The 27,454-nt window shown below is 42.1% G+C and overlaps 1 protein-coding gene across 2 annotated transcripts in view; it reads left to right on the top strand.

Annotated features, from left to right (window-relative positions):
• C6H20orf194 (chromosome 6 C20orf194 homolog) overlaps positions 1-27,454 on the top strand; it is a 173,827-nt gene that overhangs the window by 86,110 nt on the left and 60,263 nt on the right. For both annotated transcript variants that reach the window (XM_036763212.1, XM_036763213.1), the window contains exons 13-21: positions 3,556-3,643; positions 5,452-5,528; positions 7,951-7,995; positions 8,448-8,493; positions 12,553-12,664; positions 13,153-13,223; positions 17,360-17,410; positions 18,837-18,924; positions 24,023-24,126. In XM_036763212.1, the coding sequence (XP_036619107.1) occupies positions 3,556-3,643; positions 5,452-5,528; positions 7,951-7,995; positions 8,448-8,493; positions 12,553-12,664; positions 13,153-13,223; positions 17,360-17,410; positions 18,837-18,924; positions 24,023-24,126 (682 nt within the window). The remainder of the gene's footprint in view (positions 1-3,555; positions 3,644-5,451; positions 5,529-7,950; positions 7,996-8,447; positions 8,494-12,552; positions 12,665-13,152; positions 13,224-17,359; positions 17,411-18,836; positions 18,925-24,022; positions 24,127-27,454) is intronic.

Genomic DNA, 27,454 nt, shown 5'->3' with positions numbered 1-27,454 from the left:
TTGGGTAATACCTTTTGAACTGAATAAATGGAGTTTAGAAGTCAGTGTTCAGCATCTCCTAGTTCATTCAGCCCAGAATAAGGCTGTCCTATAAGCAGAACAATTGAGTATACATTCTCTGCTGCAGAATTGTCTACTCTCTCCTTCTGTGGGAGAACTTTTTTCCCTTTTGTAGGAGCAAAAAATGAAAAGTCACCTGTAATTCTTGTTTCAGGCAGATGAGGACCTCTTTGTTCAGTTTCAACCACTTCTTTTGGGTTGATTTATAAATGCAGTTTCAGATATTTTAGATTATTACTTTGTGGCATTTTCCCCAAATATATTTGAGTTCATTTTTTACTTTATACTGTATCTGCATTTGATTCCCTTGTTAGCTAGACCTGTGTGACCTAAACCCAACAGTGTTAGTCCCACTTGGGATTATGTAGTCCTGGCAAAAACGGCAGCAGAGGGATCCTAAACAAGAGAACATGTCCCTCTCTCTTAGTCACCAAGTTCTATGGCCCCCATGGTAGAGAATTCTGTCTGTTGACGTGGTTATTTGCTAGCTGTGTGAGGGAGCATGGATTGGGAATTCTCACCAGGGTGAAGAAATATGAATGAAGAATGATGTAGTTCTAGAACTTTTTGCATTGAGGAGGAAATTATAGCAAGATTAACCCTACAGAGGTGATCTCTGATTGCATTTGGGGCCAGCATCCATGAAATTAAGTTTAATGCTCGTGTATATGCATCAGGAACCAAATATTGGGCATAGCCATAGACCATGTCTAGTGTCAGGCAATCCAGACATCCTTAGGGCATGAGGTGACTTTTTTGAAGGTTACTCTTTATACTTTTGGGTTTTTTTTAGTATTTCCTGTTTGACAATACTAATATGCATTGGTCTATGATATGTTTATTTTCCCAAAAACATTTTTCCTGTGAACTTAATAGGCGTTACTTTCTTCATCTAAAGCTATTTTTGCCCTGTAGTCACCAAGAGCTCATATTCTTCACGAGAAACATATGAGTTCAGTTTTCCCCTTAGTCTTATGTCTCTAAAATTGATCATCTGTGCCTTCAGAACAGATTGATGGTACCCCCACTGAGAAACAAAACTCTTAAGGTTTGAGGAGCCTTTAATGTCCATAGAATTTGTCCTTTCCAACCCTGGCAAGACTGACTCCATAAGCTTTCTCTTGGGGCCCTTGAAAGCTTCCAGTAGTTTGAGAGAGATCATCTTGGACCACTTTCCATTCTACACCTGGGTGCAGACAACTCCTCTGCAGGCTTCCTCTTGGGCCTGGAGCCTGGGATTTGGAAATTGCCTTGTTATATCTAGTTCCTGACACTGAAACTTTCTCCATATATGACACATAAGAGGGAAGTACCTTGATACATTGTGCTAAGGAACCACTCTCCATAAGACACTGCCTTAGATATAGATTATCTTGTAAAAGTCTCCAATAACCTTTCTAAGAAGGGGCAAAATTTGTTTGAATATTCCTGCCTGGCATTACTAGCATATATCAATTAGAATATGATGCAGTGGAAAGACCCCTGGACACTTGGATTCTGTGAATTTCAGTGCCCTTATCAATAAAATTGGGGGACTTGGATTCTGTGAACATGCAACAATTTTAAAATTGGAAGAAAAATAAGTTTAACTTATTGAGGTTCACATCTGATGCCCTATAGGCATTTTATGCATTTTTGTGACTTGATTTAATCTGTCTCTGCTTTTACTGACTTTCTCTCACAGTTTTTTCCCCTACAGCAGACAAAACAACAGGGTGGGCCGCCAGTCCCTACTACTCCCATTACTACCATTCCTTTTGTGGATAGGTTGAGTCATGGGCTAATTCATTCTAGATTTCCACTTCTCCCAGGTAGCCAGTATCTTCATGGCCTCTCCTGGGAATCTCCAGGCATACTGAAGAAGATGATTGCCAGATGTATCCATTGTATCCATTGCTGGCCCAGACTATACTTGGCCATCTGTTTAGGAAGTGTTAAAAATCTGGTTAAATTGTGACCCTCAGAGCTGCTTTTGCATGGTTTCTACCTTCTCTGCTCACCTAGACTGAACCAATCTTAATCCCTGACCTGGGATACTGGTAGGAGAGGATATGGAGGCCAAAAGAGAGTAATGAGATGGTCACAACCACTAGTATGCTCCATGAGAGTCTGTCCACTAAGAATCTGTCTTGGGAACCTCTGATCTAGATGCCCAGATATGTGAAAGCCAGGACCAAGGAAGTGACTTTCTTGGGCAAAAAAAAAGTCTCTAAGTAGTCAGTTTATCATATTCGGGTTTTTTTTTTTTTGTTAAGAAAGAGGGTTGACTTCTTGACACCATCCAGGTACTCAGACATAACAAATTCCTAATCTCTATGGAATTCAGAAATTTCTTAACTGTAGGATCTCTTTTAGCTTAGCTTTTGGATAGTTCCTCTTCATGGAAAAACTGCTTCTGGTGTGTGAACACATTTCAAACTCCATAACACAGGACAGTCTTTTTTAAATTAAATTTTATATCTTCAGTCAGCAAAAATCTCCTTTCTCTTTCCCCTTCCCAGTTGAGAATGAAAGAAAAAGAAAACTCTTGTTACAAACATATAGAGCCAAGCAAAACAAATTTCCACATTGGCCATGCAAGACAGTCTTTCTTTATTTGTCACAGGACTCATGACACTTGAAAATAAACTTACTTTTAAGCTAGGTACTTCTTTCCTACCATATTCCCTATCATTTAAGCACCTATATGGCAGCCCATAAGCGTGCCATGGCCATTCAGTAAAGGGTCTATACTTGTATTCTACCCCCACCTCCCTAAATGAACCAGATTTAGAGTGTTCTAGAGGTCTGCCCAACTTCCTTTCCATTATAGCCCTACTCTGGCCTCTGGCAGCCCTAACGGAGAGTGATTCTTATCTGGTTGGCTGGTCAGATATTAGGATATATTAGGAATATTTTGAGATACCTCTTCATTTCTCCCCAGCTCAGGAGGATTACTTGGAAAGTAGGCAGCCATTTTGTCTATCTCTTTGTAATGCCTTCATATTTAGTCTAAAACCCATACTGATTGAGCCTAGTCTCTTACGGTAGTCTCTTGTCCTATATGGCTTTCTGGCACTATGGGACTGGCCAGCATCCTCACTGACCTGAAGACTTGTTGTCAGGAAACCTTTGGCAAAGGCTGTTATGGCCTTCTAAGAAGTTCAGTAAGTCCTTGTAAAGTCCATAGCACTTTGGATAAATTGTTCTCCGTGGCTAATGGAATTTCCCAAAAAGAGGTCAGAGGGTCTTTTTTAGTTTGATCAGACACTGAAAGTGTTAGACATCTGAACAGAACCCAGAGAGCCATCTGCCTTTGAGATGGCTTAGCAACAGCAAAACATAGATCAGATGGAGCCCACAGTGTAAGAAAGGCACAAAGCCAACTGGATTGGGCCTTTGTAATTTCTCCATTATGTTTCAAATCACTTCCTTGGGGCCATACAATTTGTGTGCATGCTGTTCTTAATGGAACTGTGTGATGCTATAGTTAACGTATCTCCTTTGTTTATTAAGTAGGCAATTGTCCCAGATATATGCTGCTGTTGTTGAGGCTGTTCTGGCTGGCATTGCATGCTATGCTAAAACTTCCAGTATAACCAAGGTAATTTGAATACTGTGTTTCTCTTCCCTTAGCAGTTCCTTTCCTATTTCCTTTCAAGAACTTCATAAAGACCTGTTTGCTGTCTGGACTCTGCCATCCCTCTGATGTGGTGTGAGCTTGGCTTTAGGAGAGCTGGCATCATGGAAATCATAGCCATTCTGGCCCTGACATGGCACCATTTCTAGGTTTGAGCTATACCTGCCCATGTGACCAAGTCTGGTCCCCTTTCCTTGTGGCTGCTTTTGCAAGACTGTCTTTGCTATGTCTTTTTAGTTCCAACTAATTAACAGTTGTCTTAAAGGCATATGGTCATGTTGAAACTATTTGGTATCCTGATAGATTTTTAAAAATCTATTTAACAGATTTAAATATTTAATAGATTTTTTTAAAGCTGTTTTTTCAAACTAAACAAAACTAAGATATTCTTTTAGAACAATGTCATTTTTTCCGTGCTCTATATGATCTGAGTTTCTATAAAAAGACTTAGAGGTTAGAGTACCTTAATTTCCCTTCCACCATGAGTGGTGTTGCTTGAGTCCTCCGACCGTATTTTCAGTGATATTCTGCTATTTAAAAATCCATTCCATTGAATTCCTGGATCCAGTTTAGTATGGAGAGAAAGAGACTATTTGCTAGAGGACAACCCCGTGAGGCTGGCAGCTTACCAAAGCTGAAAAGGCCGTTCCTGAAGGAAGCTGTTCAGCAGTGGAAAGGCTGTATCGTATCTGCCTGTCAGGGAGAGGGCTGACTTTATCTGTAGTCACTGACTCTCTGATATTTCCCGTCTCCACTCTGAGAATACCCTAGGCTTTTTGAATCTCTGGCTTTTAGGATTCTCTTCCACATTGTTAATTTTCTAATGATGAGCTAGAGTGGGTAGTCACTCCAGACCTCTCTAGATGCTTCTCCTCAAAGGGGTTCTTCAGTTAACTCAGGGAAAAATTAGTTATATGGAATTGTTAAGTGCCAGGAGGGATATACAAAGTGCTAGACATATATTTTTAACATCTAAAATCAGACTTGTTCCCCCTACAGATCTTTTAAAGCTACAATTCTTTGGATGTTCTTAATATGAAGTAGAGGCATGAAATAGAGACACTTACTTCTTGCCATGTTTTGCCCATGGCTAGTGCTCTAGGGTATTTTAGTAGATAGAGTGCCGGGGCCTGGAGTCAGAAAGACTCATCTTCCAGAGTTCAAATCTGGCCTCAGACACTTACTAGCTGTGTGACCCTGGGCAAGTCACTTTACCCTGTCTACCTCAGTTTCCTCATTTGCAAAGTGAGCTGGAGAAGGAAATAGCAAACTACTTCAATATCTTTGCCGAGAAAATCCCAAATAGGGTCACGAAGAGTCAGACACAACTAAAAACGACTGAACAACAACAAAAGTTCTACAGGGCATCAACTAGCTTAAACTTTCTATTAATAACCTCAGTAATTTGCCTTGAAGCTGGTTTATAACCACTGCTGTTGGGTTTCCATAGGGCCAGTCATTACTAACCAAGCTGCTGCTTGCTGACCAAGGTAGTTCCTGTAAGATGGTGCCCAAATACCCCCTTTGAATTGTCACTGTATCCAAACAGGAATTTTTATCCTGAAAAAAGTAGACCTGCATTTTCCTTAGCCAGGTGTTCATGGGTCAGGGTAAAGACATGTGGCAGAGGTGTTTAGGTGGGGTCATAGGTGTATCTTCTTTTGGGCCAAATTGAAACCTCACTTAGCTAGAGGAGGACTAGCCTCCACTTATCTGGTACATCCTAGATATGCCATGGTATTTAATGCCTTGGATGTGTATTTCTTTTACAGTCAAGGGAAGCAGCAGAGCTGACGCTTTGGAATCTGCTAGATTCATTTCAGATGAAGAAGCTTAAATCTGTTCTACGGTATGCAGTCACTGATTTTCATAGAGATTATTTGAGGATATGGTCCCTTTTTAAGAAGAGTCCTATTTTTTCCCCTGTCCGCAAGCACCATATTCAGGGTCCTCTTAGGAAACCCTAAGGTAATACTATGGTATTTATCAGAGTTGGGGTCTACACATTTTTGTGAAGGAAAATTGAAGTCTAGTCTTCAAGTCAGAGAGAGAAAGACTATATAGCATGGAGGAGTTATCTGAGGAATATCAGGCACTGGTTTTTTGTTTTCTTAAATTGTGTTTAATAAACAAAAATGGGTTTAAAAATGAAAAATAAACAAGGTAGACATGTCAGCTTATCAGTAAGTCACTGTATAGGCCCTTCTGAGCTGTGTTTTTATCCAGGCATATACTTTTAATTGTATGTAGCTGTGGGCAGTCAAGATTCTCCTGGTTCTCCCCTTTTCACTTTATATAATTTCTTTCTGTTTACAAGTTTCAGGAATAGCATTTCATGTAGATAAAACAAACATTCTGAGAAGAGCTGCTCAGCCTCTGTTCGAGGGTTTGGAGTTGATGGGCACTGTCTGCTTAGGAGAAGGTGGTGGGAATACACCTATAAGGAGTAGGATTTTTTGGAACAGTGGGTAAGAGTATTCAATCTCAAGAAAAATGAATTGAAATCCTCCCCTTGAACATTTAGTGGCTTTGTGACTATGGTCAAGTCACTTAACTTTTCGGAGCCCACAGAATTGTGGTTTAAATTAAAAAGCACTTTGTAAACCTTAAAGGGTTTTTGAAATGCTTCTTGTCATTATAGTCCCATTTCTGGGAGGCAAGGCAGCCAACATACCCTCAATTTGGGTGAGCCCCCCCTTCTTCCTCAGTTTCCACAAGGTCTGTGAACCTTGACTTCCTGAATAGTGTTTCATTATACATTGGGTGTGTGCTTGTCTTCAGGAGCTCAAAATGCTAAATACAATCAAAGTAGGATTCGCCAGAGACCCATTCCAGATTTAAATAGATTTAAAATAGCTAGAATGTCTCATGAATTCTTCTATCTGGATGAAAAAGAAGCAAATCACAAGTAAAGAAGTTACTATCAGGAAGCCACGCTTCTTTAAAAAACAACAAGCCCTAAACCCTAGTCCTGAGAAGAGACCACGTTCTGGCCAGATCTCCACAGCCTGCTGAGGGGTGCACCTGAATTCTGGTGCCATGAGAATGGATGCGTAGAGTGCTCCCCATCATTGAAGATTAAACTGTTCACAACATACTAACAAAGTATGAAAATAAACTTTTATCCACTAGAAAGAGTTTTCACCTGTAAACATTGAAACCAAGAGATTTGGGAGTTGGTTTTCAGTTACCCAAAACATTCCATTCCCTAGAGTACTCTACTCCCTGGCCTTGCCATTTACTCAACAAAGCATGTTACCCTATATTAGAGAACATTTATGTTATACAGCTCTTCACCTTTGGCCTGTAAGGGATGAGAGGGTATGCAGAGAAGAGTCGAGGAAGTGGGACGTAGGAAGGGGAGGATCTTGGGTCCTTGGCTCTGAGGGCCTGCCCGAAGTCTGATGCAATCCTAGAGCTATTCATTGTAATCTTTTCTATTCTCGTTGTTGGGCTGAGCCCACTAGTGAGGACAGCCTGAAAAGTCCACTCTAGCAATAGGGAGTTCTGTGACAAGGAGCTGTCCCATAAAATAGCGAGATTGTTCACTTCCTGAGATCTGACAATGACTGAGATATGGTACCCCCCATTTTTGTCCTTCTAGCCCCTTGGCTGATCTCTGTCTACTATGGCAGCCTCTCAGGCTGTTGTCTCAGAATCACAGTCTGTATTGGAAGGGAGCTCCAGAGGCCACCTCCTCCCTCTGTAGCATTCCCATGGCCAGCCAGGATGCTGGCAACCTTTGTTTACCACCTCCTGAGACAGCCAGTTCTACTTTAGATAGCTGTCCTTGGTAGGATGTTTGTTCTTATATCAGGCCTTGAACAAATGGGCCTCCTATGTGCAAGGCACTTTGCTAAACACTAGGGACACAACAATCAAAGGGACACTCCCTGCCCATAAGGAGTTTACATTCTGCTGGGGCAGTAAATATGTGCACAAGAAAGCACAATGTAAGGAGCACTTGTGGCCTTCATCTAAAATAGGGAAAAGTAGAAAATTTGTAGGACTCTTGGTGGGCTCCCTGTCATCGACGGCATCTGAACAAAAACCAGCGGGGAGGCTTTGGGAGACACTGGAGAAGGCCTTTCCCTTCTAGTTGAGATTAGTTCTGTGCTTAATGGCTTTGTGAGTAAGCAAGTTGGGGGGGCGCGGGGCAGGTGGTTGGACAACATTTCATCAGGATAGGATGGCTTTGGTCAGAGCCGGCTGGGAAGGAATATTAGCCTATGACATTCTGACTGATCTGATCCTTTGACTTTTGTCCACAGCTACAAGGTATTTTTTCATATCCATGCTGTGAATAATCAGGGAAGGTAAGTATCTCTTTTTGCCTTGGGGAGGGAGAAAGAGAGAAGAAGCTACTTTAAAATAGAGGGAAACATGGCCAACAACTGGCCAGTCCTGGTCTGCAGCCTTTCCATAGCTGGAGAACAGCTTTTTGAAGGGACTTGGTCTCTTGCATCTATTTCCCTAGGAGTTGCCTCAACTGGTGTTTGGTTTCAAAGAAGGCAATGCTTAATTAATATGTCCTTTCTACTGAGGGTTTCCTTCCCTCTAAAATTGGGAAAATGTTAATTTTCTCTACATGGTTTAGATTAAAATTCTGCCTACTTGCTGCCAGCAGCCGAGTTGTTTAAGAGACTCCCTGGGAGAAAACATACTTCCATGTTGAAGTGGCTGATTTGAGAGAATAGTGGGTATGTTTTGAATTTCAGCATAAAATTAACCACATTTGTATTTTCTTTCTTTTTTTCCCCTTCTCCAGAATTGTACCTCTGGACAATGATGACAGCGTATACTCTGTTAAAACGGTAAGCAGAACTCCTGAAGGATGACCATCCTAGAGGGGTCTCCAGGCAGGCATCTGCAATTCCTAAATGGGGTAAAAAAAAAACCCATGACAGATAGTGGGGTCAGAGAGGGAAGGTGCCTCAGTTGGCTCTAAATGCATTACATTTTCGTTACTCTGTTCAGGCAGCTAGGCTTGGAGGCTAGTTAGAGATTTGGGGCTGAAGACCTTATGGTGATTGATATATCCAGGAATTTTAGTCTCAGGGTCTTCTTCGAAACGTGATGTCTTTGCAAGTTTTTCTTCTGTTGAGAATTATGATGAATCATCAGTAGTGAGATGCTCAGACACATTAAAATGGTAGTAGGAAGTGAGGCAAATTCCTGAAATAGGGAAAATCGAGGCTGACCCTCCTCTCCTGGAAAAATCATTGGGATTAAGCCCCGCCTTCCAGATAATCAGTCTTCAGGGTTTCTCCCTATGTAGTTTGCGAGCCTGTGGTATGTTCTTACAACTATTATACCTTTGTCTAGGGACGGTTAACTCAGTGTTTTAGAACATAATGCTTACTGGGCCAAAGTAAAGGGCTTATAGGCTAAGTTAAATCGACTGTTTCATGACCAAAGAATGAACTCTAACTGTAGTTGATTGTTGTCCAAATCTGTGCCCTTGTATGCAAAGAGAAACAAGTGAGCAAGTACAGATGATTCAGTGTAAAACCATCCCCACCAGTGGAAAAAAAACAAGTCAAAGCCCTGCACGGAATCTGAGTCAGAAGGAGTCTTAGAGGTCATCTCATTCAGTGTAAATAGGAATGACCTCCTGCAACATGTGGCCATCTGGCCTCTGCTGAAAAGTGATGGGGAGCCCATTATGAATAGTTCATTTCACTTTGGAACAGGTATAATTATTAAGAAGTGTTTTCTTAAGTTGAGCCAAAATCTCCCTTTCTGCACCTTCTTCCCATGCTTTCTAGTTCTGTCCTCAGACGTCTAATCCTGGTTCTGCAGCTTTCTGAAGAGAGCTAGCATGTCCATCCAAACTTTGTCTTCTCTAGGCTGAATGTGCTGGTCCCTTCAGTTGATTGGCAAATGGCATGTCTGTGGTGTGTATGTTTTTAAAAGGCCACATGCTTATATTAGCTAAAGGGTCTAAGAAGGTACAGCAAATGCTTACATGTTTGATGTCAGTAATATAGCCTATTTTGTTCTTGTTGACGTTTTCTGTTCCTTTGAAACCACCTCAGTCTTATTTCTTTTGGTTTCATAATTGAAAGACTGGGTAATCCTAGATGTTGGAGCACTCTTAGAAGTTTAAATAACCCAATCCCCAGACTCCTCAGTCAATTTGCCTACTTAGTAGTAGCAAATAAAAAAGAAGATGGAACAGAGTATTATTCTGTTTGCCGCCCTCCCCTTTCCTCATTTCAAGCCATGCTTCCTGGGCCAGCTCAAGGAGTACCATCTCCTCCAGGAAGCCTTCCCTGACTACTTTAGCCCTCACTGATCTCTTTTGGTTGAGCTTCCTAGATAGCTTAATAACAGTCCATCTGAAAAGATCTGGGGACTATAGAGGAGTACAAACTCAACAGAAATGATTGGACTCACAAGTAGTGAAGGAGGTGGTAGTCACATTATCCCCTACCTTGCTCAGACCTTATCTGGAATATTGTGTTCAGTTCTAGTTGTCACAATTTAAGAAGGATATTGACAAGGAGAAGGACCAGGGTAGTGAATGGCTCCAAGTTCCTGGTACATCAGCCTAAAGAACTGAAGGCATGGAGGGAGGGGAGGGAAGTTGCAGAGAGACAGATTTAAACTGGATGTGAGGAAGAACTTCTAACAGTCAGAGCTCTCCAAGGGGGAATGGATTGCTTGGGGAAGTTGTGGTTCCCCCCCCACCTCCACCAGAGGTCCTGAAGATTGAATAACCATAGGTTGGGAATGTTGAGGAGAAGACTGATGGTCTTGTATGAGTTGGGTTATATAGCCTTTGCAGTCCCTTTGAACTCTGAGGTTCTGTGGTTGGGCTTGCTGATGTGGAATATAGGAGGGTGGCAGTTTTTATTGCTATCAACAGTGTCCTTATGGAACATACAACCCACTGGTTATATAGGCTTTGTCAAATAACTTTTGGTTCTTTAAAACGAATTGCAGATAAACCTTGTTGCCTTGTAGCTTTCAATCCTTAACCAAAGAGTTAATTAAAATATACGCATCTACTTATCAAGTTGTTGTACATTCCAGTAAGAAGCTAAAGAAAAAATTGCCCGTTGTTTCTTGCTTTCAGCCAATCTATACACTCCGTTGAAGAGAGAAATACAGCCTAAGAGAAATGAGTGATTCCTTTGGACATCACTCCCCTTCCTTCTTCAGACTGGAAGGCCCCATGGAGGACAGTCAGGGATTTAGAATCCAGACTTAACTCTAACCTCTATTAGCTTCATGGCTAATCAGACTAGAAATTGCCATTGCTTGTAAGGTGTTTTGGTTTTTTTTTTTTAAACCGGTTTCTGGGTTGGTTTTCTTTTGAGAGGAAGGGTGTGGTAGTTTAGGGAGAGGAGCTGGCCAATTATGTCATTCCTCGTTATCAGATTTCCATGTCTACACAGGGCTCAGTCACCAGTTATTTTGCCTTTCTTCTCCTGCCAGATTTCTCCACCACATTGTTCTATTCATCTTTGGTTTTCAGCTAATAAATTAGTTCTTTCTTTTTAGACATTGGGGAACTGACTGCCTTTGCGTCGCCCTGATTTTGTTTTAAGCCTCCCAAGGCTTCTGAGCTTAACCTGAGCAAACGTTTTCTGAGCATATTATGTGTCGAGCACTATTGCTAGATGAGAAAAAAAAATGCAAAATCTGGGTAAACTACTTAGCTTCTCTGCCTTGTTTTTCTGTCACAGTCTAACCAAAGCACATAAACTAATTATTGTCATACAAAATGCCATACGCTTACAGGCCATACACTTACATACATTTGTACATACATTTGAGGAGGGAGGAGGGATAATTATTGCCTGAGAAGATCAGGGAAGAGATTTCACTGAGGTGATTTGTGAACTAGGCTTTAAAGGATGGGTAGGATTCTAAAAAATGGAGATTAAAAAAGAAGATATTCCAGGTATAGGAATCAGTATGAACAAAGGCACAGAGGTGAGAACAGAGGGCAGCAGCTAGGCTAGTTTGGCAGGAACATGGTACACATGGATGGGAGCTAAGGCTGAAAAAGTTCTGTGGCATCAAGCTATGAAGGTCTCTGAATGCCAGTTTGGTCTTTGTTTAGTTGGCAGGGAGCCATTGAAGAGTCTTGAGCAGAATAGGGACATACCTGGGTCTGCACATGAAGAAGATAAATCCAACAGCTCCGTGAAAGATGAACTAGAGGTGACAAAGACTAGAAATATAGGCAGACCGCTGGGAAGCTATTGCAGTAGTCCAGGTGTGTGGTAACGAATGTCTGGACTAGGAGAGTTTAAGAAAGGGGGCAGATACAGAAGACATTGCAGGGGCAGAATCAGGAGGATCCCACGGCTGATTCGATATGAGAAAGGAGGCAAAAGGAAGAGTCAAGGACAACCCGAACATTGCTGAAATGGGGCACTATGAGAGTGGTGCTACCATAGACGGACATATAGTAAGATGAGGAGGGGGGAGCAGGTTGGGGGCAGTGGGGGTAATATAGTGAGCTGAATATTTGCCACGTATCTCAGAGGAAGATCTCAGTATAGAGTGTATAGGTGAGCATAGGGATAGTACATGGATAGACAGTAAGAAAATTACCATATTAATTGCCATGTAAAAAATATCTATGAGATTTTTTTTTCTTTCCTACTTTTGATATTTATTTTCATTCAAATAAAGATGTGAAAAAACACTGTTCTTAAAAGTCAGGGGGCCTGAATTTGAGTCCAGTTTTCTACAGATTTATAACTGTGATCATAGGAAATTCGCTTAATCCCTCTGGCCTCAGTTTCCTTCTCTGTAAAATGGGATTAATATTTGCACTTCTTATCTCACAAGGTTAGTCTCTTCTTAAAGACTTTTGATTATTTCTTCAGTGTTGGGTTTATCATTCATTGCAGGCATCCATGAGTGTATATGATATCCCTGAGTTGACGGGAGGAAAAGAATGCTTGGGGTCTATAGTCTTCTCAGAATCATTTTTGACATCTCAGATCCTTGTTAAAGAAAAGGGTAAGTGTTTCATGAAGTCTGTTGAAAAGTATTGCTAGAACTGCAAGTGCAGAGTGTGGGGCAGACATTTCCAGACAGGGCCATCACATTGGCTTGTTTTATCTAACTTCACTCTGTAATGAGGAAGGGGATATCATTGTTATTATTATGTCAGTATTAACAAGGGATTAATAAAGCCTTCTTTGAAAAATAAGGATTAACTCCCAATCTTGTTCATTAATCCACATGTTTCCATTTGTGGTAAAAACAAAACCAAACCAGTCTGTTCATGTAGCAGGAACACCGCCCCCCCCCCCCATCACCCACCCCCCAACCCCCTCACTGGAGGAACTTTATTTTTAAAGGACACCAAAGCCCATGTGCTCCTGAGAGCGGGGAGGAGTTATATGGTGATGTTTGTGATCCTGGGTAGCCCAGGGAGGGTAGGATGGGGGTGAGGCTGGGGTGTGTCCTATTGAGTAACTTGGACTTCTTCGGCCTCCCTCCAGATGGCAGTGTTAAAGAAGAAACCAGCTACATGATTCTGACTGCACCCATCAGAAGATTCTGCTCCTGGCTGGTCAGTATTACTTAAATTAAGAATTATCTAAATTGGAAATGTGGTTTACACTCTGTAGAGCATCAGAAGGAGACGTCCTCTTTCTGTCAAGGACAGACTGTCAAATCCTCAGTTAGTTGCTCCTAGTCGTCATGCTTTAGGTAACCTTCTTCTTGGTAAATGGCTAGACTTGGTCATGCATTTTCTCAGCAGAGATTTTGTGGAAGCTGATATCTCTTCAATGGGAGGGGACCAGTAAAGTGTTCATTGCCTATTTTCCCCAAACTAGGCTTATCAGAATATTTGTGATGTGTCTAAATGCTTATTGACAGCTAGAAGCAGCTCAGTGAACAGCAGCATCTGCTGGCTTAGCCTACTTGGGAGCCTCCCAGTTGCTGTTTCACAGCCTGCTCCAGAGTCATCTGCTCTGGGATCCTTGGGATCACTGAGAGTCCCCAGAGCCCATCTAGTACAATCTCTTTGTTTGACCAGTGAGTGAAGTGAGGCCCAAACTTGCCCACAGTCACACAGCTTGTAACTAAGTGTCTGAGACAGGATTTGAACTCGGGTCTTTGTGACTCCGTGCCTGGCACTCCAGCTATGGGGCCATCTAGCAGCTACTGCCACAGAGGCCAACAAAAGAAAGGTATAGTCGAGGAGGAGAGCTCTCTTGGCTTGCTGAGTGTTCTAAACTAATGCCCAGAATGCCTATTCATTTACATGGATTTATCAGAGCATTGCATAGAGCCTCATCCCTTCTCCAGACTTTATCAGCAGCTGTGGTATGATGCCAAGCACCTGGAATTGGAGTCACGTGACCCACTGCCTGTCGTAGATGGGGCCTTCAGTACAGCCCTAACCTTTCACAGCCTTGGTTTCCTCAAATGAGAGCACTGAACTAAGTGATTCCCAAAGCCCCTCTGAGCTCTAAATGCTGTTAGTTTATTTGAAAGTGTGACTTTTCAGAATGATATGTGCTTTTGAAGTTGATTCAAGCATGGTGCCACACTTAAATTCTGTGTTTTGTATTATTGTACAGGGCATTGCAGAAATCTTAGTGACGTTTTAAGTGATTAGAGCTTGACATACTCTGTATCACCACTATAGCTGCTGTAAAGCCAGGCCCTTATAATCTGAATTCCTAACTTTGAATGTATTTTGGTCTTATTCTTGCAGTAAATGTATTCATATTTTATGATTTCTGGTAAGGAAAAGAATTATGGAGGTTTTCAAAATAATGAGGATTTTGAGAAGTCATTCTCTTGCCTTCAGGCAGTGTTGTGTCTCTAGCCTCCAACCAAATGCATATTTCCTTTAAAGATCTTTGGGGAGAGTCCCTAATCTCCTTTGGAACTCAGTTCCTACATTGAATAGCCTCTCTGTTGAGATCACTAGCCACCACCAGTTCTCCAGTTCTGCTTGACGGGAGAGAGGGGCAGAGTGGGAGCCACTCAGCTTCTCCAAAGACATTCACATATTCCCATTTCTGTACACCTGACCTCTACCATGCCTTCACTTTTTACCTCCAACTCCCAACATAGAAAATATCTGCACAAAGTTCCCACAAGCTATATTTTCTACCCTCCTCTATCTCCCTCTTCTCTATCACTACTCCTTTTTCTCCAGTGATATGTTTACTATGTTGACATAGAAACACATGGGGCAAGGGGTGGGTATGAGTGGGGGGAGGGAATTTAAGTGGCCTCAGGACTTCACAGTTTTGTGTCCTCATTTCATCCTGTGATTTTAGCCAAGTGTGGGGATGGGATTTAGTGGGGGGGCCATCCCAGAACCACTCCCAGATGTGTAAACTTGTAGGACACCCATCTATTGTTGGGTTTCCCTTTTGATTCAATTTCCCCTCTGCCTGGTTGCAAATGCTGCACCAGCTAAGAACAGGGCAGACTTCTCTGACCAAGACAAGTTCATAGCCTGACTTCCTTGGTGGGCGCACATGCAAATGGTAACAGACATGCATCATTTAGCACCTGATGAGCTCTGCTTGACTTCCGATTTTTGCTTCTCTCCAGTCTATGGAATCAGAAATGAATTTAAAATCTGAGGGCCATACATACAAAAAAAACTGATAGACCATATACACAAAGTTCTGACAATACATATTTGTGTGACAAAACAGAGTGGCTGCTCTGAAATGTCAGAGTAGGGAATCCTCTATCTAGCTCTGGTGAACATGCAAATGTTTCGTTGCTTCCTGGGACTTTTGATAAAAAGCTGATCCAAGGCCCCAGAGTTATAGCAAGGCTTAAGGCAAGTGAAGGAAATGTGAAGACAGAGACAGAATATGAAGCTTAGATCAGGAGAGACCTTGGTTTGAGCCTAGGCTGGAATGCTTCATTTTGGGGAGGTCTCAGGCCCTTCTCCTCTCTAGTCTGCACAAACAATCAGACGCACTGCCCAAATCTCCAAGGGCCACAGACTTAAAAGGGGAGGCAATGAGGGACAGCTAGAGATCAGTAGGGACAGTTAGAGAGGGGTAGAGGGGCAGTCCAGGGGCAGGAAGTCATTCCAGTTCTGAGCCTGGTGGAGATATTTCACGTTTGTGGTCCTAGGGTTCCTTTTCTGTAAAATTAGGGAGTTCCATTTCATCACTCAGGTCCCAGAGAGCTCTAAATCCATGATCCTTTGACCTCACTAATGTGAACCAAATGGAGGAAAATTGGGCTGAAATTTAAAGAAAGCTTGAACTAGATAATGTTTTTCAAGAAATACAGTTTTATTAATTATCAGCATAGCAGAGTTGAATTTAAACCTTTAAATTAAATGAATCCCTTTCTCAGCCTTGGCCTCCTCTTCCTCTTTCTGGTGCTAACTAATCCCAATTTTTGATATTTTCCCCATGGCCCTAGTTACTTGTGCTTACTGAAATGTTTTCTTCTTGAACCCCTCCATGCTCTCCAGGTCCCTTTTAACTTGAGGATAACTAGAACTGTATTCTGCACTCATTTGAAATTATATGTGTATCCTTAAAGTCTGGAGATTTTTACTCAGGGACATGTGAACTTGTTTTTTAAAAATATTTTTATAACTCTTATTTCAATAGAATTGGTTTCCTTTGTAATCTTATGTATTTCATTTTAATCATTTAAGAACATTTTCTGACGAGGGGTCCTTAGGTTTCACCAAACTTGACAAAGAGAACCATGACGCAGAAAGGTTAAGATTCTGAATTTATTGATTCTTTTTTTTTTTTTTTGGATGGCGGAAGGCAAGGCAGTTGGGGTTAAGTGACTTGCCCAAGGTCACACAGCTAGTATCAAGTGTCTGAGGCCAGGTTTGAACTCAGGTCCTCCTGACTCCAGGGCTGGTGCTCTACTCACTGCACCACCTAGCTGCACCCCCCCCCCAATTTATTGATTCTAAGGCCTAGAATAAATTTATTTGGAGTCTGCCATGTGTCTGCAAAGATACACATTAAGAAAATTCTCTGTGTGAGGGCTAAAATTCTAGTGGCTTAGGTTCATGAAAATGTGGTTGCCCTGACCCTTGTGCAGTCAAACAGGTCATTCCAGAGCCAGTTTCTTTAGCTATTTTCATGGTCCTGACCTGGTAGGACCAATAAGTAGAACTGTTCATGACATTTAACATGTTTAGAGAATTACAGGTTTGAATGAGAAGAAAAATCTCTGAAATGAGTATAAGGGTCTCAACCCTCGAAAGATGTTTTGGTTTTTTGGGTATTTCACTTCTTGTTAAGACCTCTTACAAAATTTCGCTTTTGAGTTCCACATTTGATTTAAAAGTTACAGTTTGAAGAACTGTATCGCCCCAAATGTCCAATTGTGGGTGCCAGGGAACCCAACAAAAGAGGGGCTCCCAAGCCCTGGCTTCAGAACATTCCAGGAAACATTGTTCTGATGCAGGAGTTCTTTGGAATCTTTTTTTTTTTCATATCATAGACCCTTTGGAAAATCTGGTGAAAATTATGGACCCTTTCTCAGAAAATGTTCTTAAAATGCATAAAATAAAATACATAGGATTGCAAAGGAACCTGGTCATACTGGCATATAGCTGTCAAAATATTTACAAAACAAGTTCATGAAAGTCAGGTTAAGAAGCTATTTTCAAGGTAGGTGAATATACTCACAATTATAGTTGTGAAATACTAAATATCAAAGTTGGCATTATTTTGGCTACAGGTAGAAGATAATGAAGTGAGATTGTCTGAGAAAGCACAGCTCATGGTGAAGGTGAGTAATGTTTATATTCTAAATAGTAACACACTTAGAGCTGCAGATGAGCTGCTAGTCAAAGGAACATTCCAATAATCAGGCCAAATGTATAAATGATTAAATCTGCAGGATATCTAAATTATTCCCTTATGCAGCCAGAATGAGAGCTCCTGGAAGTGATTGCTGGTCTTCAGTTCCTGCCCAGATGCCCTTTTCCCCTTCCAGGGAAGTCTAGAAATAATCATTAATAGTGGAAAAACAATGGAAATCCTTTCTGTTTCTTAAATTTTTGTTCTCACAGGGCACAGTGAAAACTGGTCCAGGCAAGAAGTTCATAGATCTGGGAGCTAAGCAGTATTGGGGTTTTACAAGTCAACAAAAAATATGTGGTTTTTACAACCAGGAGACCAAGCAGCTCTCTCCACTCCTTTTTCATATATAAGATGAGAAAAGGGAATACATTAATCTCCAGGCTTTTGGGTCTGGGGTGAAAGTGTATTCACTATTTGGTATAAATTGTGTTTGATATCCTTTAGTAATGACAGCACATGTATTATCCTTTCAATGTCTGTCAGCCACCCTGGGCAGGCTGACCTTGTTTGAAGCTCAGGCCCTGGCACCAAGTGCATTTGATGCTGAGTGTGCTGAGTGAGTGACCCCTGGAATTGTATCCTGTCTTGGCAGGGGGTGGAGACAGGCTTAGGGACTCAGGGGGGTTGGATTTCCTTTTTCCTTTAATCCTCTGTCCCTGGCCCTGGTGTATGGAATGAAAATTTTGCAGGGTTCATATTTTTCATTTAAGGCTCCAGAGCACCTCCTGCTCCCATCTAAATAATTCTTCTTTGCTCTACCATTAGGGCATATTTTAGTAGTTATTCCATAGGAAATTTAGAGCCATTCAAGTCAGGTCCTCTAAGGACATCCCTGATGGATGGCTGCTGCATGCCCTCCCCATGCCTTCCTTCTTTCTCCCCTTGTCCATTATCGCCTGACCCCTCCTAATCTTCCCAGGTTTGTTCCTAAGGCCCTCAAAGACCATACTACACAATTCCCCAAGCTAAAGCGTAGCTTACCATGTTGGCAGAATATGGAGGCCCACCCATCTTCCTCCCAAGCAAAGGATCTCTCTCCAGACATCCTAGAGCAAAGTGCTACTTGCCAGTTGGTTCCTGCAGGAGGATAAGCCTTCCTAGAAGATGGCGGCCCCTTAGTTTGAGCAGGCCTGGCTTGCTCTGTCCTTCCACCCTGTAGTATCCTAGTGGCTTCTGAGTATAAATAAGGATAGCTTGGGGATGTTGTGCTGCTTGGCCCAGGAAGGAGGAAAGAGACCTTCAGGCCACTTTATCATCTGCCAGTGGTGGGAGTCTTCTGAGGAAGTGTGCCTTCCCCAGTGGAGTTTGCAGCTGTAATTCCAAATTATATTTCTTTTCTTTTTTAATTTTAGGAGGATGAGTCTTTCTTGGGTACCCTCCTGATAGGAGGAGAGAAAGCATATATTTATTCCAGCAATGAACAGGCCTGGCCAGAGGAAGGTAAGCAGTGACTCTCCTAGTGGAGAATCTTCTTTGTGACTGTCAGAGCTCCTTGTCTTGCAGGTGATATTTGTAGGTATGAGAATGATTACTAGTAGCTTACATGTAGGTAGGGTTTTATCATTCCAAAAGCATTTTCAGAAACATTGTAAGATTTGATCGTCTCAGTAACAACTCTGAGGCAGACAGGGATGATCATCCCTGTGGTCAAAACAAGGAAACTGAAGCTTTCAAAAGTGACTTTTCTAGGTTCAAACTACAATAAATGATAGATCTGGATAGAACCAATGCCTTCTGGGGCCAGGGTCTGTCATCTGAAAGCTCTCTCTCAAAGCAGATGAAGTAGGGGAAAGAAATTTGCTCACTTCAGTGGACTCTGCTTAGAGACCAGCACTGACCTCCTCTTCAGAATAGGAGCCCTAACATGAACCAGTGACCTTTGCAATATGACTTTTTAATTCTATATAATTTGCCCTTTTTTCAAGGCCCAAAATGAGATGGCCTTCTTTGGAGAAAATCTAGTCCCTGTACCAAATCTCTCAGTTTTTCCTTAAAAAGTAGAACCATTCTGGGCAGTTTCAGCAATTTCTTCTTCTTCCTTTTGAAAGTATTCAGTCTGGCAACAAATGTCGTTTTTCATTAAAGCTTTTTGACCTCTCTTAGCTGACCTGGTTCATCTTTTCTTTTCCTTGTAAAAGGAAAGTCAGAAAAGATCTGCTCATTAAAGATGCCTGTTAAAAGTCTCTGACAATAATGGAGTTTGCTCACTTGTCCATGGAAGATCTTGCCTTAGAACCTTAGAACCTTAGAAGGCAGGATCCAAGCCAGGATCCTGGGGTAAAAGCCTACAGCCTTCGAATGTAATGACAGCCTATAAATAGTAGGTAATAGGCAGAACACAGATGCTGTTGTGTAATTGCATGGCAGAGCCAATTATAATATTTAGGAAGGAGATCTGCCAAGGGAAGTGTGCGCCTCGTTAGCATAGAGCCTTGTTAGAAACATAGTTGCTATTGTGTCATATTGCATTCTCCAACAAGACTTGATCCCTTCTGTAGTCCCTGTGTAGGCCTGAGGGTAGATGATCAGTGCCATCTAGGACCTTCTTTTTTGCACTTCTGAGAAGTTGGTTTTCAGTCTCGTTCAGCTTCTCCAGGCCTCCCTGGTTACCCATATGTGGGTTGGGGTCACCTGCCTTCACAGGGAAGATTTGGAGGCTACCACCCTCAGCACAGAGGGCGGCGAGGGCTCTGGGACAGCTCTGTGTGGTGTGCACACCTAGACCGTGAGTCGTGGTACTAACTAGCCCTCTCTGAGGTACTGCCCTCATCCCACGAGACAAGTGGATGCGCTGGTTGAGAAGAGAGGCTTCCCACACCATATGAGGGTTACGGCAGGTAGGCAAGCCTGCTGTCGTCAGAAGAGAACATTCCCTCCCTGACAGCAGATAGCGGAGCTTGAGAGGGTCAAAGGAGCCTGACCATTAACGTCTCCTTACCATGTTTGGCTCCCCTTCAGATTCTTGTGTTGCCATACGTGGGACAGACTGCTGCCCCTGCCCCAAACCCCCAGGCCCTACTGGTGCCCATGCCAAACACCACAGTTCCCACGACAGTCTGGTGGTGCTTGACTCCTTTTGCCCTGTCACCTCCACCGATATCGAACTGTTCTTCAGATACACTGGGAGCGCAGTGATGGAGCCCGAGCCTGGAGGCAGGAGGACGGCAGTCCCAGGGTAGCCTCAGACACCTCCTAGCTGGGCGACCCTGGGCCAGTCACTGGACCTCCTCCACCTCAGCCCCTTCATCTGTAGAATGAGGAGACCAGTAGCACCACCCTTCCGGGATCGTGAGAATCGAGCCAGATGATAACTGTAAAGCGCGCGGCGCAGCGTGGGGGCTGTGTGAATGTTAGTTGCCTTTCTCGTTACCTCTGTGCCAGTGCTCAGACTTCCTTATCTCCACCTCTCAGAGCTCAGCTTAAATGTCACCTCCTCTGTGAAGCTTTCCTCTGTGGCTCCCAGCCAGCGATGATCTTGTTGCTTCTCTGAATTCTCAGAGCGCTTAGCTTGTGCCTCTCTAATCTGTTGTGTGATATTTTGTATTATTTTAGCTTACGTACGCATCATCTCCTCTGCTAGGTTCTAAGCACCTTAGGGAAGGGACTGTGCAACTGTTTGATTTGATTGATTTTTTAATTAAGGTTTTATTGATGGCTTTTCTTTTTACATCATAGTCACTTCCGAGTAAATCCCTACCCCTAAACCCCAACCAGGAAGCCTTCCCTCGTATCAAAGGAAAATAGCTCATCAAAACCAAATGCAGCCTCTATAGTTAGAGATATATGAACTATATTGTAGCCATTGGGGGCTACATTTTATGGACCTCTCCCTCACTGCCTCTGACATAGGTCCTTCTGCAGAGGCATTCAGGAAATAAGTGTGCTCTCATCTCTTGGCAGAACCCTAATCAACAGGAAAAGCTGCTGTTTTGGCTAATTTGGGTCATTGGGAATTCAGTGCTTCTAGTCCAATCCCCTCTTTTTATGGCTGGAGAAACTGAGGCACACAGCAGTGGAGTGACCTGCCAGTTGATAAGTGACAGAATGGGCATCTTCTCAGTATGATGGCCTTGGTTACTATCAGAAGCCGGGGTGCTCCCTTCCCTGTCTTTCACTCCTCCAGGGGAGACAAGGGGACTTCCCTCCGGATGCAGAACACAGGCTGTGCTCACCAACTCTCTGAACCCAAACTTAATTCTCTCTAGCCAGAAGGTGACTAAGAAGAAACTTTGAGAGGAACTTCTCCAGCTCCATTACCAAAATTTCCCAAATGTTCTATTTCTTGTAGCATAAGCTCCCTTGGGTGCACAGCAAGCTTTCCTGTGGTCTCTTCCCATAAGTTGAGCTAATGAAGGCTCTCTATTAAATGAGGTTGTGTTGATAAAGCACTTTGTAAACCTTAAAGCTCTATACAAATAGCATCTGTTGTTATCATTTGAATCTACTGAGTAATTGTATGAGAGAGGAAAGACCAAATTCTTTGTTGGAGCTTGGAGCCACAACTCTTCTGGAGTTCCTCTCCCTCCCTTCCATTGGTCCCCTGGAATCAGGAAATTGGCAGGAGAGAGAGGCCAACTTCTTCCCACTGTGACCCCTGGGGTGTCCAACAGGAAGGAAGGGATCTCCCTCCCCAGTTCAGTTCAACAGGCATTTATTTCTCCTATGCCTACTATGAGCATAGGGGTGGGAATGAAAACAATTGCCTGAAATGCAGAGAGAAGTCAAGCAGTTTGTCCATAGTCACATAACTACTATGGGTTAGAAGCAGAAGTTAAACTCTGGTCTTTGTGACTCCAAGTCTAGCGCTCTCCTTTTTTGACCACACTGCCTCTGACACTCAATTCCAGATGAGGGAGAATCCATTAATCATAGCAGTCCAAGTGGTGGGGAGACTTGAAACCAACCAGGCCATATGGAGATGAGTAGAAAGAACTTGGGATGTTTATCCTGGAGAACCCAAACTTAAAGCATACATATATAATGAGAGCTTGTTGAATAAATGAATGATAACTGTTTTCTCATAGCTGCAAGGTGGTGTGGGGAAAGAGAACTAGATTTGTAGTGATGGAGCCCAAAAGGCAGATTTAGGACTGCCACACACAAGAGATGGGGAGAGATATTTCACTCTGCTATATCAGAAAGTGAAGGAACTACAATTCATCTACAATAACTCCTTCCATCGACAAAGATTGCATTAAATTCTTGGAGAGTATTTCTTCGGGGTCTTGATTTTCCCCATTGCCACATGTCATTTGGGCCTTGAAAGCCTTGCTGGCCTTACCCTATGACCCTATGAATGTTGAAGATCTTGAGTTTTCCTATTGGATCTCTGCTTCTAACCCTTCTCCCTGTTCTGAAAATGCTACTGCTGCTATTTGCTGAGCCTTTTCTTCCAACATTCCAGTAACCCCTAAAATGCTACCTTTTCGAAGTTAGCCTAATTAGAAGATAATCAGTAAATTCCAAACACATCATTCCCCTAATTATCACCTGTGTCCCATGCTAAAAAACTAACTCTAGATACCCTGAACACTGAGGAAACTTTGGATCTATCAGTTCTCTAGTTCTGGCCCGGTTCAGACAGGCAAGCCTCAAGCCTCATTCCCTTGGATCTCTGACTATCTTCAGAACTATGCTCATTTATTTTCCCTGCCCTCCTTTAATGGCTGTTCTCTCACTTTGCCCAGTCACCTGGGCTCGGGCTCGCTTTATCCCTTGTAGAGCTAGGGTCCCAAGGTGATGCACCCATTGTCCATATCCATATCCACAAATTCACTTATTGACCAGAAGTTCACAGAGGGATAACCACAAAGTCTAGACCAAAATTCTGGCCAAAGGAAACCCCTATAAGAAAGAACAATGTCTCTGACCCTTGTACTACGGTATGAAAATATCTTCCCCATTTACTGTTTCATGATCAACATTATTCACTTCTGTTACATTGTCTGTCTCTTTGGTTTATGTTGCTATGTCTCTAGTTGTAAGGTCTGAGAAGACAGGAACCATGGAAGTTCACCCATTTTATCTGGTACAATATAGCACCAGATGCAAATTGTTACTCTAAATACGTGCTTGAGGTTAATGGAACTAAAGTGCTTCATTATCAAACGATACAATATTTGAAAAGTGCCTAGCACATAGTAGGTAACTTAATAAATGCTTGTTCTTTCCATCTTGGGGTTGCCCTATTAACTGAAATGTCATGATATAGTAGAAATAATTTTATATATGTAGGCGTAAGACTTGAGTTTGTGTTCTGAGGCCCTCTTTCGTAGGTATTTGACTTCGGTGAAGTCACAAACCTTTCTGAGCCTTGGTTTCCTCATCTGTGAAATGTCCTGCCTTTCCCTCAGGATTATGGGGAAGTTCAACTGAGAAAATGGATTTAAATTTTGTGAACTCTAAAGATGTAAGCAGATGTGTGAAGTATAGTTCATATTAAAGAGCATACTCATCACTGGCCTGAGTCTGTGTGAACAGCATTGAGCGTCCTGAGTCGTGGAGAAACCATCTCTAATGGGGTATCTCTTTCTTTCAGGAAAATTTTACTTCTTTTCAGATGGCCTTTTGTTTTCCCACCGTCATTATGGAAGTATCACTATCTCTAAGAATCACATGAATTCTATATGCTTCTATGATGGGGTAAGTGTTTCACTCTTACCAGACCCGCATTTTCTTTATTTGTTGTATCATTTGTTTTTATATCACCTACAGGATAAAATCAAGTAGTCTTTTAAAAATGGCATCCAAGCTATCAATACTCATTTAAAAAAATGCTTCAAATTACTCATCAGAGAAATGCAAATTTATACAAATCTGAGCTTCCACCTCATACCCATCAGGTTAGCGAAAACGACAATTGTAGGAGGGGTTGTGAGAAAACAGGTATACTAATATGTTCTTGCTGGAGCTATGAATTGGTCCAGCCATCCTAGAAAGAGTTTTAGGGATAGATTCAAATAAGTTACCATACTCTGCATATAGTTTGATCCAGTGACATCACTCATTAGTAGGTCTGATCCCCTAAATATATTAAAAAAAGAGGAAAAGGACCCATATGTCCAAAAATATTGAAAGCACTTCTTTTTGTGTTCCAAATTGAGTCCAATTAAGGTATGACTAAACCAATTATGGTATGTAATAGCTAGTGTTTATATAGTGCTTGGAAGTTTTGTTTTTTAATTTTCTTTTGGCATTCACTTTTCTAAGATTTTGAGTTCCAAATTTTTTTCTCCCTCCCTCCCTTATGCCCTCCCCAATACAGCAATATGATATAGGTTATATGTCTACAATCCTTTTAAACACATTTCCACATTAGTCATGTTGTGAAAGAAGAATCAGAACAAAAGGGAAAAAGCTTGGAGGTTTTTTAACATGCTTTACAAATATTATCTCATTTGATCCTCACAACCCTGGAAAGTCCGTGCTATTATTACTCCCTTTTTACGTGTGAGGAAATTGAGATAAACAGAGGTCAAGTGATTTGCCTGGAGTCACACACCTAATAATTAGTGTCTGAGGCCAGATTTTAACTCAGGTCTTTCTGACATGACTCCAAGTCCAACACTATCTACTGCATCACCTAGATGCCCTGTATATGATTGTATTTAAATATGGTGCCGTAAGAAATAAGGAAAGGGACAGTTTTGGAGAAACCTGGAAAGACTTATATGAACTGATACAGGGTGAAGTGAGCAGAACCTGGAAACAATTTATACAGTAATAACAACAATGTAAAGACAAAACTTTGAAAGAACGCTCATCAGTACAGCGATTGACCATTCTGAAAGATCATTGAAAAACACTCTTGACTTTCTGACAGAAATGTTGAACTCAAGGTGAGATGTAGGTTTTAGGGCATAGACTATATGAACATTTGTTCTGCAGATCTGTTACAAGGGGTTTGCTTTTCTTTCTTCCAGTTTCTCCAGGGGATGTTGTGGGATGAAAGAATGGTTAGCAAGGGAGCTATCAAAAAGGTGGGGGAAGAAAAAGAAGATAAGCTCATTGAGGAATTTTTAAAATTCGTGGAAGAGAACAAAAACTAGAACAGCTTCAAAAATAATAGATTGAATTATTATGCTGAAAGAGAAAAGATGGTCGTGATGTGGTTTTGCGACTTCATGTATGATAGCTTTTTTCTCTTCTACTTTATGTGTAGAAATGTTCATCTGATTTGGTCTTGGTTAAATTCAGAATTGAAAAAAAATGATTCTCTGCAAAGGGGATGGAGATGGATGAATGACATGTTTTGGAAGAGGATTTTTATATGGAACAATATAGAAACATTTCATTTTGGAAAAGAACTCTAAAAATGGAGTTTTATGAACAAGTGTGAGGGAGTTTAGAAATCATAGAAAAACAGTTATAAAACACTTAATACATGCCAAGCATGGCGCTGAATGCTATGGACATAAGTAGAAAAGGAGGATCAGTCTCTGCCCTCGAGGAGCTCACATTCTACCTGGGACACAATACACAGAGAAGGTTTTAACTACAGGATCCATTGTTCTTGGGGGAAAGCAGCAAAGCAAATGGTAGTGCATCTTCTTTAATGTTGTTTCCAGTGATAAAGTCATATCTCTTTCTTATTTTGAACCATTTGATAGTTCTAATGGTTTTGGTATCAAGAACTTCCTGTTTTGTATCTTCAGTAGCTGTGGTTGTTGAGAAAGCTTGGGCTTATGCAAGGTTGCATCTCCATAAGGGTTGCCTCCTTTGATGGCTGTAGGTGCAGGTCTAGAACTAAGATCTGTGTTCTGGGAGCCACTGCTGTTCCCATGGCTCTTGGGCTTACCTGTGCTTTGGTGGCAGTTGATCAGTAGTTGCTGGCAGTAGTGTCAAAGAAGGTAGACCCTTTCTCCTCAGGGATTGCCTCCTTCACTGATGGTGTGGGGTACAGGATGGAAACAGGGCTGTGGTCTGACGGGTGCTGCTTTACCCAGGGCTGATGGATTTGGTGTCCTAGGATGTTTCCATTGGATATGAGAGGTGGTGGTAGTCAAGATGGTGGTAGGGATGGTAGTGGTGGTTTAACCTAGCACATGCCACCTCCTTTTTCTACCTCAAGATGCCTTGCTTGCCCATGGGTGGCAGATACTATTTATATAATTATTTCTTCTCAGTGAATATAGTGGAAAGTAGGTTGTTTTGCTGGCTGTGAGGTCTAGGCTAGAGCAAAGGCATATGCAAAAGCATTCCCATTCTGAGAACTCCCAGAAAATGTTTAAAGCCTTTGGTCATGAACCCTATAGGGGACCAAGGTTGATTTCCCAAAGCAGGTTATCACCCCCCCCCACTCTATGAGGTAGAATTCCAAGGGGTTCCATGCTGTTGTGTAGGACAACCCCAAAGGAGATACTTTGTCTTTGCCTCTGATCCAGTGTAAAGGTAATCTTGGAACCTTTTCTCAGCCTAACTGGACTGATCCCACTAGGAACACAGGTTACTAGGTAGAGTGTCTTATGTACTCAAGCGTCTGCTTTTCCCCTCACTCTGCTGACTCACTGAAGGTTACTCTATTGGCTAGTACTCAGACTCCAAGGAGTCCAACCATGGTCACTTCCCTTCCCTGTTGATGTCAGAGAGGGAAGTGGAGCACTTTGGGCTCTCTGAGCAATCTCCACATATTTGTGATATTTGGTCTATTGAAACATGAAACATGAGTTCATGGTGTTCTTGGGGAGCCTATTAGTGCCATGCAGGACACTGTATCTGATTAGGGCCAGATAAGCCAGCTTCCCATTGGCAGTATGATCAGGGGAGCTGTCCCATGGGAGGCAGAGAAGATACCTATCCACTTACTCCTGGAGGAGCTCATACTCAATGCACTTCTGTCACTGAAGTCTTGGCCACTTAATTTAGTGAGCAAATGGTTAGGATGCTTTTCAACCATAATACAGAAAAAACAAGAGACCCTCCTTATCCTTGCTCCCTTTCTCATTAATGCTACATTCACTGAACCTTTGTA

This window comes from Trichosurus vulpecula, chromosome 6, assembly GCF_011100635.1.
Source record: "Trichosurus vulpecula isolate mTriVul1 chromosome 6, mTriVul1.pri, whole genome shotgun sequence".
Lineage (NCBI taxonomy): Eukaryota > Metazoa > Chordata > Mammalia > Diprotodontia > Phalangeridae > Trichosurus > Trichosurus vulpecula.
This window is presented reverse-complemented; position numbering and strand designations above follow the sequence as displayed.